The 12,166-nt window shown below is 35.2% G+C and overlaps 1 protein-coding gene across 4 annotated transcripts in view; it reads right to left on the reverse strand.

Moving 5' to 3' along the window:
* Nucleotides 1-12,133, reverse strand: part of HERC3 (HECT and RLD domain containing E3 ubiquitin protein ligase 3) — a 163,222-nt gene extending 151,089 nt beyond the window's left edge. For 3 of the 4 annotated variants that reach the window (XM_051964905.1, XM_051964904.1, XM_051964902.1), the window contains exons 1-3: nucleotides 12,008-12,104; nucleotides 3,078-3,277; nucleotides 1,422-1,678 (exon numbers count right to left, since the gene is read on the reverse strand). In XM_051964905.1, coding sequence (XP_051820865.1) covers nucleotides 1,422-1,650 — 229 coding nt within the window. In that variant the 5' untranslated portion in view covers nucleotides 1,651-1,678; nucleotides 3,078-3,277; nucleotides 12,008-12,104. Of the gene's footprint in view, nucleotides 1-1,421; nucleotides 1,679-3,077; nucleotides 3,278-12,007 lie in introns of all 4 variants that reach the window. The other variant, XM_051964903.1, reaches the window with a different exon arrangement.
* Nucleotides 12,134-12,166: the final 33 nt, after the last annotated feature.

A 12,166-nucleotide genomic window follows, 5' to 3' on the forward strand; every position in this document is an offset into this window, starting at 1 on the left:
TACTATTTTCACTTCCTTTTTTTGGGGGGGGGGGGAGGGGAAGGGGGAATTCTTCTACAAAATATCTAATATGGAAATCTTTTAAATGACTGAACATATATAACCTATAATAGATTGTTTACCCTCTCAGGAGGGAGAAGGATAAGAAAGAAGGAACAGAATTTATAATTCAAAGCTTTAAAAAAAAAAAAAAAGAAAGAAAGAAATGTTAGGAGCAGCTAAGTGGCACAGCCCTGAAGTCTGAAGGACCTGAGTTCAAATCTGATCTCACACATTTAACGCTTCCTAGCTGTGTGACCCTGGGCAAGTCACCTAACACTAATTGTCTCAGAAAATAAATAAATAAATAAATAAATATTTTACATGTAATTGGGGGGAAATAAAAAAATTATAAAAAATCATTTCAACATAAAAAAGCAGAAGATAAAGAAAATCTAAGAGAGAAGGAGGGTAAGAAAATCCCAGACATTTTACAAATTAGCTTAAGGTTAGCCTCCAAAAGTCAACAGTCTCAATTCAGAGTTAATGTTCAAAGTACATGATGCAGGAAAAAATGTATGTGGTATTATACAAATTACCTGGAACAAGTAATCATTTTTAAAAGATTTCATTTTGTGACAATAATGGCCATATGTGTGCCACTAGACTGACTTAGAATGAATATGTGACCTTGACTTGATGAAACCAAATTGAGCTGCTTTCCCCAGTTTTAAGTTAATTCTCTATTAACTGACCACTGGATTTCCTGCTGTATTTCATTTCTCTTTTGTTGTGCTTTTATTTCTGTGATCTTAAGAATGGACATTATTCCAAGAAAACACAGAAAAGTTGTACCACTTAAAGAATACACTTCAGTGAGACTCTTGCTCTGAGAAAATCAAGTGCTTCAAAATTCATTCAAGCCCAAAATGAAACAGAATCAGTCATTCCAAAGTGCAAAGAAAGACAGAATCAAGAACAAATCAAAAAATAAAAATGCCAACAATTAGTGAACTTTTGCTGTAAAACTGAATGTTTAATCTTCAGAAAATAACATTTGCCACATCTGACAAAAATATCATGTTTTTGCTTTCAATTATAGGAAAAAAACCTATTCACTTCTTTTTTTGATTCTCTAAAAATCAAAACTAGTTATTTTCTCACAACTTTGAATGGCTAATTCTTCACTCCTGGAATTTAACCTTATAAAAATTGTCTAACAAAGTAAAAGATGTTTTTAGTGAAATGAATTAAGTTAGAAGCAAAGGATAAAAAAAATTACAGGACTAAATAGTTGAATGTAAAGAAAGATTCATAAAATAGCTAGCTACCCAAAAGAGACTTTAGACCTTTGCAAAAAAATTTTCAAACATTCCTCTTCCCTTCACCATCCCATTCATATAGCTATACACTCAAAGCCCAACTCAGTCTAAACCACTAACCTGGCTTATTTCCTTCTCTTTCATGGCCTAGTTGTCCTTTGGTGTTCGAACCACATGTATAAACTTCCCCATCCTCCAGTAAAAAAATAGAGTGGTTGCCTCCACAAGCCACTTCTTTGATGCTTCTGTCAGAAATAAATCCATATGCTTGTGGCTCAGTCACAATTCCTTGGAGATTGCTGCTAATACCACCAGGATGGCCCAAAGACCAATATCCCCAACATAACATTTTCTTTTCCTTCAGCAAGTCATGTAGCCTAGAAGAATCAAGGAAAATAAATTTAAACAAAACAATGAATGCAGTAAGCAAAACATTTACTTCATTAACATTTCCTACATGCCCTAAATTTTATTTTTTTAAATTATGGATATTTTGTATTTCACATCATATTACTTTCTGAGGTATTCTATCATCCACATTTTCCCATTAAAGAAGGTTAATTTTCTCAACTTTTCTTTAAAGTCAAGCTTGGTTATTACAATTATGCAGCATTAAGTTTTTTTACTATTATCTTTTTTCACTTGTTGTAGTCACTGTGTATGTTATTTTCATGGTTCTGCTTACACAGGATTTTAATCATTCCACAATCAGTCTATGCACATCTTTCTATGTTTCTTTAGTAATCCATTACATTCACACATCATAATTTATTGTTTCTAGCTCAAAAGTGCTATCATGAATATCTTGGTATATGTAGTGCCTTTATTTCTCTGCCCATGTTACATTATATGTCTAATAGCAAGCTCTCTGATAATAGTTAAAACCACAAATATATAAAACCAGACATTGACTATTTCTATCATCTGACCTAAATTTTGTTTTAAAACAAATAGTCACCTAAGTAAACAGATTATTAAAAAACTAAGATAATAGCCATATTGTATTTTTATAAAAGCTAATAGGGCTTTTAGCAAAAATTGAAGCTTTCTTCCCAGTATCTATTTTTTATTTCCCAATGTATGGAAAAAATTGAGTGAAGACTCCCTCATGGGATATGGTCTTAAACTATTCCCTAATCGCTACTTAAGACTCTATAATAACAAGTAGAGCTATAGCTAAAAAAACTTCAGATGTTCATTCCTTTCTCTTTCCCACCACCTCTTATTAACATTTAAGTACTTCTTTTAAAGGCAATTTATTTTTTTTATTTCTGGGATAGATTTCCACTTTTAGAATGATAACCTAGACTCCCCCAAACAGTGGAAGGAAGTAGGGGAGGGGAGGGGAGGAGAGAGAAGAGTGGCTTCTGTGTTCAGGCTATTTAATCTTGTGTTTTACAGTTTTTGCTTTGCACTCCTTTACAGACAAACACCTTGTCAGATGGGAGATGCCCTTTCTCGGGAGATCATAATAAATCCCTTTGTGCTTTTTTCTTATTTTAAGAGTCTCTGATATTTTCTGGGGTCATTATTGTCCCACAAACCAGTATCTTTATGAGGATTAAAATCTACAGAGTAGAAGTAGTGGAATGATGTTGATCCTGGGGATTTGCTTAATGGGAGGAGGCAGTAAATAGGCTAAAGCCTCCAAACTTTTAACTCTTATCAGTAGACTTTTTTTTTTTTCCAAAGAAGTCTGTTTTGATTCTCTTTTGGGGAATGGGAAAGGTTGTTGTTTTGAGGAGAGAAAAGTCATACTCATTTAAGTGAATTTACCTTTATTTTGATGCTAGTCTTGGGCAGCAGCACAGCAAGAAGGAGGCAACAGAGGGAAGATGAAATGTGCAGGATTGGAGTCTAAAGATCAAGTGTTTGAAAACTCAGAAGGAACTGATTTCAAATCCAGGTTCTGCCATTTACTAGTTGTATGATCTTGGACAAGTGCCCCTCACTTCGATAATTATCAGTTTCCTCATCTGTAAAATAAAAAGGTTAGATTAGATGACTGTAAGGTTCTTTGAATCCCAAAATCTTGTGATCCTAAAAAAATGAATTTTTTTTTAAACCTTGGGAAATTTATGATGTCTTTAGTGGCCTCTTCTACAATTACTTGAATCCTACACAAATCCTCCAAACCAGTCATTCTGCCTCTCTCATCTCTATTCCTCTACCTCCAATATTCTCCCTCTTCACTTGGCTTTTAATGTGCCTCATTTCCTTCTCCACTTCCTAGATGAACTCAGACATGATCTCCATACCTTCCTAAAGAAATTACTTTGTATTTCTTTTTTATATAGGCACAGTTTCTTGGTGAGCAGAAACAAAGAAATGATGGGCAGTTAACTAAGTAGATGTCCAGAAGAGACAACCCATCACTTATAAAAAGACTGATAGGGTCAGACAATAGCTTAATGGAGGTAACACAATCTGATAACTTTGCCTAGAACTGAAGATTCCAGTTCACTTGGTGTAACAAGAAGAATGCTGACTAGAACCCTCCATATAGAGATTCCTTAGGTACAGTTGAGGAACCAGGACAACTGTAACTAGGGATTGACTTATACTTCTTTTGCACAGATTACAGAACAGGAAACTGAATTCACCCAGAGTTATTCTGAATCCTGTAGTTGAGAAGGGCAAGAGCTAGGGTCTAGTCAACCAACTGAAATAAGTCCATGCCTCCAAAGATTTGAACTTAAGAAAAATCTCAGCTAGCAGTTAGGGCTTGAAGAAGAGAACTATTGTCTACTAAAGTTCCAACAAGGGAAATGCTTGCAATGGTGTTGTCCACACCCAGACTGGGATAAAGAGCCAGCCAAGCTCAAACCATACCCTAGATCAAACTGCTTATGACATGATTAAAGTTTGAATCTCCCCTTAGAGCCTTTAAAAACGACCCAGAGAATGAAATAACAGGGCAAAAAGATGTAACAAAAAAGAACAACACAAGGAACCAACAATGCCTCCAAAAGAGCTCAATTACTGGCTCTAATACAAAATTCCAATTCAGGAATAAAGGCTTGAAAGGATGAGTAAACCAAAAAAGATAATCAAGACAAAATGCAATACAATACTCCTAAGAGACAAACCCATAATGGGAGAATAATTCTACAAAATATATAATCAAAGACCCAAAGAAAAACACAGCCTGACCACAAGGTCAACAAGAATTCCCTGAACTAATAAAGCAAGAGTCAAGAGAGTTATTTTGGGTTGTGTTTTTTTTTTTTTTAAATGATACTATATACAAAATTAGAACTCAAGAGAAAAGAACAAGAAAAGAAATGAGTGCTTTCAGGGAAAAGACTTACAAACAGAATTAACAACCTAGTACAGAAGTAAACCTTATTTAAATAACAATTACCCTGAAAATTAGAATGGATGAAATAGAAATTAATAGCCTATGATACAATAAGAAATATTAAGTAAAGAAAAAACTTTTAAAAATTAAAAATCTCAAAATGGAATGGAGAAAGGATAGAGAGGCATAAGAAAATTATAAAAGTAATTTTTTTTAATGACTTGGTAAACAGATCAGAAATAAATAATTTAAGATTCACTGGACTACCTCAAAGCGAGGAGCCCCACTCTACCCCCCAAAAAACCCAAAAACCTGATAATCTTATTTCAAGAAACCATGAAAAGGGCAGCTAGGTGGCCTAGTGAATAGGAGACTAAACCCTGGTATTAAAACGTAGTCTCAGATTTGACTTACTAACTGTGTAAATCTGGGGGGGGGGGGGGGGAGGAGAAGAAGAAGAAGAAGAAGAAGGAGGAGGAGGAGGAGGAGGAGGAGGAGGAGGAGGAGAAGAAGAAGAAGAAGAAGGAGAAGGAGAATTGCTTAGATCACAAAACCAGAAAGAAATGTGAAAGAGAAAGAATCCACATGTCACCTCCACAAAATAAAAACCCTAGGATTATCAGGATCAACATAAGAGCTTCAATTTTTTAAAAAATCACAATTAGGCTAATTAAGATCACAAAAGAATTGGCTGTTTCCACTATAAAGGAGAAGAGAACTTGAAACACAGTATTTCTAAATGCAAAGATATAAATTAAAACCAAGAATAACTTACCCAGCAAAAACAGTATAGTGCTACATAGGGAAAATGGGGCTTTTAATGAAATAGAAAATTTCCAACTATTCTTAATGAAAATTCCAGAACTCAGGAAAAAAGTTTGAAATTCAAATAATAATCAAGAGGAACATAAAAAGGTAAAAATACAATGAGCAACTGAAGGGATTCACCTGAAGATGAACCATTTACAGGGAAAGAAACAACACGGATCCTTCAGAACTCTATCATCTATCATCTATCATGAAAAGATCATAAAGGTAGTTAAATAAGACAAAGGAACAAGGAGTATTTATGATGTTTTGATGATCTTTAAAAAAAAAGAAAGAAAAGGGAGCAGGAAAGATACACTAAATAAAAAAGGGAGAGGAGGAAAGAAAAGGAATCATACTATTTCACATAATGGGAGTGTACAAGAAGAAGACTATACAGCAAGATAGGAGGAGTAGAGACAGAGACAGAGACAGAGAAGGACAGATTGGGAGAGGGAGAGGAGGAGGGGGAGAAAGAGACAGAGACTGGGAAAGAGAATTAGTTTGGTGTAAAAATCATTTAACTCAACAGAGAAACAGCAAAGAACTGGAGAGACAGGAAGGAAGAGGGAGGATAGATACAAAAAGGATTAGTCATTAGCAAAACAAATTCTAATCTCAGAGAATGAATCATAAAAAGATTAAGAAGATTTTTAAAAAGAAGGTAAGAACTTATGATTAGAATCTGGACAAGAAGAAAAGAGGGACAGGGGATGAGAAGCAGACTACCAAAGTAGACTCAAGTGCAGAATACTGATGCTAAATACATTTTTCAGTCATCTCTTCTTTCTAATGGAAAGTACAAAGAGCAAAGAAAAGCAAATGTGTGTGTGTGTGTAAACAGAATAGAATGAATGAAATACACAATTACTGATCACGAGTGTAAATGAGATTATGTTTACAAGAAACTTACATTAAACACATTTGCAGACTTAAAATAAAGGGCTAGATCAACACTATTACACTTCAGCTGAACTCAAAAAAGCAAAGGTAACATTTATGATCTCAGATAAGATAACAACAAAAACAGACTTGAATAAAAAATAAATGGTGACCAGAATATGCAGAAAGGTATTATAAACACCGAATATCAATACCTAAACATACATGCATTAAATGTTTTAACAGTTAAATTGTAGAGGACCGCAGATGGTTCCATCTCTGACTTCATGTGAAACTGAAAAAACATGGCTGTTAACCCAATGTCTATGACAATTGACTCATGAACCTCAAACATTGTTAATGAGACTGCTGCAGGGCTTCAGAACCTGCAGGAATCATTGGATTCCCTGAGACATGATAAGACTGATGCAGGACTTCAAAACCTGCAGGAATCATTGGATTCCCTGAAATATGATAACACTGTTGCAGGATTTCAAAACTTGCAGGAATCATTGGATTCCCTGAGATATGATGACACTGTTTCAGGATTTCAAAACTTGCAGGAATCACTGGATTCCCTGACACATGAAGTAATGGACAATAGATTGGTTTTGACTATCTTTTGGCTGCTGAAGGAGATGTATGTGTGATTATTTATATACCCTCCTTCTAAGACTTATGGACACGTATAATTCCTCATGTTGATTCATATTGCTTGTTACACCACTACTAGCCTGTATTATATTACTATGTGCTTGTGTAATACCTCCCATGCTAAAGGATTTATGTATTCCTGTTTCAATTAAGACCTTTAAGCCCAGAGGAAACCTGCTAACAACATCTGGTTTGGCTCCCCATTTCCTTTTGGTGCCCACCTCCCTTTCTGAGATAATGGGAGAACTCTGGGAAAGGTATACTTGAAGTATACTTACAGCAGGATGTTTACTCAGTGTGATTGATGAGATAATGGTTCTCTAGTTCACATATACTTAGTGTGATGTAATGATGTAATCACCCTAGTTGGCATATCCTTAGTGTGATATGGTGTGGTCCTAAAATTGGCATATGCTCAGTGTGCTGTAATGTTGTAATCATACTAAAATATTTAAGAGCTGAGAGGATTTGAAATAAACAAACTCCATCTTTGACCATCCTCATGAGTCTCCTGCCTTTATCTCTCTTCCACTAAGACCAAGGACTCAGGCTGGTCCTGAGGTCCTCCAGAAAGCTAGTCCAAATGGTATATTTTAATCACATTGTTAGGGGAGTTCTAGAAAGCACACTACATTAAATAGTTAAAGGAAAAACTAAAATAGTTACAGAGGGAAAATAGTAAAGCTATAAAATAACTCAATGTATATTCTTCAGACCTAGACAAATCTAACAAAAAAATTAAAAAATAACAAAGAAGTGTACATATCTATCAATTACTGAATACAAAGAGAAAGGAGTGAACTCAAATAAACAAAAAGATAATTAATGAATAAATAAAAATCTGGATAAATGAATAACTGAATAGGCAGATGTGTTTCTTCAACTATACATGGCACATTTACAAAAATTAACTAAATATTAAGGGATAACTACTTCACTAACAAAAGAAGAAATGGTACACATATCTGTTACTTCAATGAAATAAAAATTATATTCCATAAAAGGATTAAAAATTGGTTGTACTAAATAATTTAATCGTAAAGAATTATCAAAGAACAAACTTTAAAAATAATAATTTTATCAAAAATAATGAAAGTAAAGAAAATATGATAAAAGTGTCTGGTAGATAACCAAAGCAGCCCTTAGGGGAAAATGTTTATCTCTAAATACTTTCACAAATAAAGGAAAGAAAGAATACATCAATAAAATGTCATGTAACTAAAAAGAAAGAAGACAAAAACCTAGAAAACAATTAAACTAAAAGCCTCAACACCAAAACAAATTCTAAAAACAAAGATGAGATTAATAAAACAAAGCAAAAAAAAAAAAAAAAAAGAAAGAAAGAAAAAGAAAAATCAATAAAACCAAGACCTTATTTTCAAAAATCCAAAAACAAAATAAAATAAAATAATGCCTAATTTATTTTTTTAAAAAGAAAACCAAATGACCAGTATCAAAAATGAAAAAGCGTTCATAAAAAATGAAAAAAATAAATTATTAGAAATTACATCCAACTATATGCTAATCAAACTGACAACTTACAGGAAGCAGATGGATATTTATTTTTAAAAATATGAAAAGACGCCAGCTTAACAGAACAAAAAATAAAGAATTTAAATAATCTTGTCTCAAAAGGAAATTTAACAAGCTAAATTGAACTATTTAAAAAGAAGAAATAAATGGATTTACAAGTGAATTTTAAAATATTCAAAGAACAATAAATTTCAATATTAAGTAAACTATTTGCAAAACATTCCTTCTATGATACCAATATGATCAACTGAATCAAAGAGATGCAAAACAAAGAAATCTATAGACCAATATCTCTAACATATATATATACATATATATAATAGAATATATATTACCATGCTGTATTTATTTTAGAATTTTAGAAATTTTAGAAAACTAATAAACCTAATTGATAATGTTAATAGCAACTTAAAAAAAGGATTATGTCAGTAGATACAGAAAGAAATTCTGACAAAATTCAACATCCATTTCTGTTGAAAACATTAGAAAACATAGGCAAAAATGGACCTTTCCATTGTACTCTTAAAATAAAGGAGCAGTATATTAAGTAATGGAAAAAAACTATAATATTTTTCAATAAATCAAAGAAGAAATATAGCTGTCCATTACCCCCACTGTTGTAAGCTAGAATTGCTACTTATAGCAATGAGAAAAGAAAGAGAAACTGAAGGAATAAACACAGCAAAGACAAAACAAAATCATTACTTTTGGCAGGTATAGAGTAACCTAAAAATTAACTGAAACTACCACTAGCAAAGTAGAATGTTTTTGAAAACATGTAAATAAAAAATTTATTTCTATATATTTCTATTTCATTTCTATATATTAAAGAATAACGAAAAAATTTTTTTCAAATAATTTCAGATACATAAAATCTATGGTAATTTTCCTATGAAGACATCTATCCAAACACACACACACACACACACACACACACACACACACACACACACACACACACACACACCTACCTACAGAAAATAAGACAAACCTAAATAAGCAGGAAAATATTATTGCTTGTATTTAAGCCAAATTATCATAATAAAAATGACAATACTATCTATATCACTTTACTCATCTCGAGAAATACCAATCATACTACCAAAAGATTATTTTATGGAGTTAGAAAAAAATTAATAAAATTCATCTTAGAGGAACAAAAGACCAAGAAGCTCAAAAGAGATAAAGAAAAGAAGTAGGAAAGATATCAGATCTCAAACTATACTACAAATTGGTAATAATCAAAAGAATTTGATACTGGATAAAAATCTGGTCAGTGAAACAGATTAGGCACCCAGATGGCATATAAACACAAGGACTTTAGTTTGATCAGTTCAAAGATCCCAGCTACTGAGAAGAGAATTCTCACAAATACTGATAGAAAAACTAGAAGGCAGGCTGGCAGAAATTAGGTTTAGACCAACAATTCACACCATCAAGATAAGCACAAAATGGATATATAACTTTACATATTAAAAGGCGACATCACAAAGAAATTAAAGGATCAAGAAAGAAATTACCTTTGAGTCATGCAGAAAATAACTATGGATAAGTATACATATATTGTATTTAACATATACTTTGACATATTTAACATGTATTGGTCTACTTGCCATCTGGGGGGAGAAGGTGAGGGGAAGGAGGGGAAAAATTGGAACAAAAGGTTTTGCAATTGTCAATGCTGAAAAAATTACCCATGCATATAACTTGTAAATAAAAAGCTATAATAATTTTTTTTAAAATTGCCTTTGAGATCTATGGATGGGGGGAAAGTTCATAAGCAAACAAAACATAAAGAGCAGGAAGGAAGAGAAAATGGATAGTTTTGATTATATAAAATGCACAATCAATGCAGCTAAGAAAAGGGAAACAATAACTGGGGGCAATTTTTTGCATCAACTTTCTCTGATAATGTCTCATTCCCAAGTACATGTAAAGAACTGATTCAGATTTATATAATTATACAATCTACTTCCATACGGAAAGGTGCTAGATTCAGAGTGTATATTGAAGCATCTTTTTTTTTTTTTTTTGACATGGCCAAAGCAGTAATTTGTTTTACTTGACTATACATTTATGAGATTTGCTTTTCTTGTTTTCTCAAGGTAAAGGCAGAAAGAAATTAGATTTGAAAAAATAAGATAGAATTGAATTTTAAAAGGGGAAAGGAGAAGGAAAGGAGGGAAGGAAAGGAGAGAAAAAAAGAGTCATTGGCGTCTTTATTTTTAAATATAGAAGGCAGGCCAAAAAAAAGCACAGTCAAGCAAGATCACATTGAAAGCTACTGGTTAAATTTAACATATTCAAAAATAAAAACAAGCTACATATAATAGAGATTTGCATTTTCATGTGCAATCCTCTTTTTCTTCTACATATGTAAATGCCCTTTTTATTTGGAGCTGTTAAGTTCTGAATAAAAATTAAAACATTTTTTTAAAAATGTTTAAACGAGACGGCAAAGAGAAAAACAAAGATTGAAAAAACTTATGATCCCCGTGAATTTAAGGGGAAAGCCTCAGGGCATATAGGTGCAATTTAAACAATCACGTTGAGTGTTTAACATGGTCTTTACAAAAGCATTCTTATGTTATGCAAGTCAAAATTACACGGTTCCCCTCCTCCTCCAGTTGTTTAGCTCAGGCTTCAGAAACTTTGTAGGGGAGCTTCGAATTTCTGAACGTCCAATAAAAGATGTTTAAGGTTATCCCGGGGGTACAGTACATTACTACAGCGTCCGAAGATTTGGTTTAAATTGCCCCTCAAAGAATCTCATAACTTCCTAGAGCCTTGGTTTGCTTATCCATAAAATAGAGGGGTTGGTCTAGACAGTCATGGCATACACTAATTCCCAGTTTTCCCGCATCCTGGCTGTGCGTGCTGTTCCTGAACTACCCCTTAGCCCAGGACCAGGCAAAGAATTTGACAGTGCAAGGGAGGTGCTCATCCACAAGCACCGCCCCTCTCACACAGCCCCCCACCCCCAGCATACCCCCACCCCGCTAACCTGCCCACACACTGGGGCCTAGTGGAGGACCCAGACCCTATGGGGCTACCTCCAGGCACCCCCCGCCCGCTGCCGCCTTGCCACGGTGGCCAGGGCTGGGGGTGGAGGTGGGGGTCGCTGCATCCCAGAATAACTGCATTGTCAAGCAGGGGGCGGCGCAGCAGCTTCTTCCCGCTGCTCCTCCCCACTAAGGCCTCGACTTTCGCCTCCACTGAGCATCTTGCGTCTCACTCGTCCGAGCAGCCTGGGTGGCCTTTCCAGGCTCCCCCAAGCCTATTTTGCCCGCAGCCACATCTTGCTCCATGCACCGTCATTCCCGAGGGCAGACACCCCTGGCCAGCCTGTCTTTGGCTTCGAGTCCGCTCCCTGCGGCCACTGGCCAGGAGCATCGCCGAAGGTCAGTGCGGCAGGGCGCTGCCACGCCGGCCGCAGACAGGGCAGGGCTGCGCGGTGCCCCCCCGGGCCTCCCCGACCCTTCCTCTACGCCCGCTGCAAATACCCGCACGAGCAACTCAAATTCATCACCCGGAAAGAGCCGCAACAGCTGCGATACCGTCTGGAGAAGCCGCCCCGGAGGTCGGGTCACGCCGGTAACCGCCACCCAAACGCGGCTGCAGCGGTGCTGGCGCTAGGTCCCCGCCTCGCTCGGAACCCGCGACGTCCCACTGCGCTCCGCCTTCCAGA

The sequence above is a fragment of the Antechinus flavipes genome, chromosome 6 (genome assembly GCF_016432865.1).
Source record: "Antechinus flavipes isolate AdamAnt ecotype Samford, QLD, Australia chromosome 6, AdamAnt_v2, whole genome shotgun sequence".
NCBI lineage: Eukaryota > Metazoa > Chordata > Mammalia > Dasyuromorphia > Dasyuridae > Antechinus > Antechinus flavipes.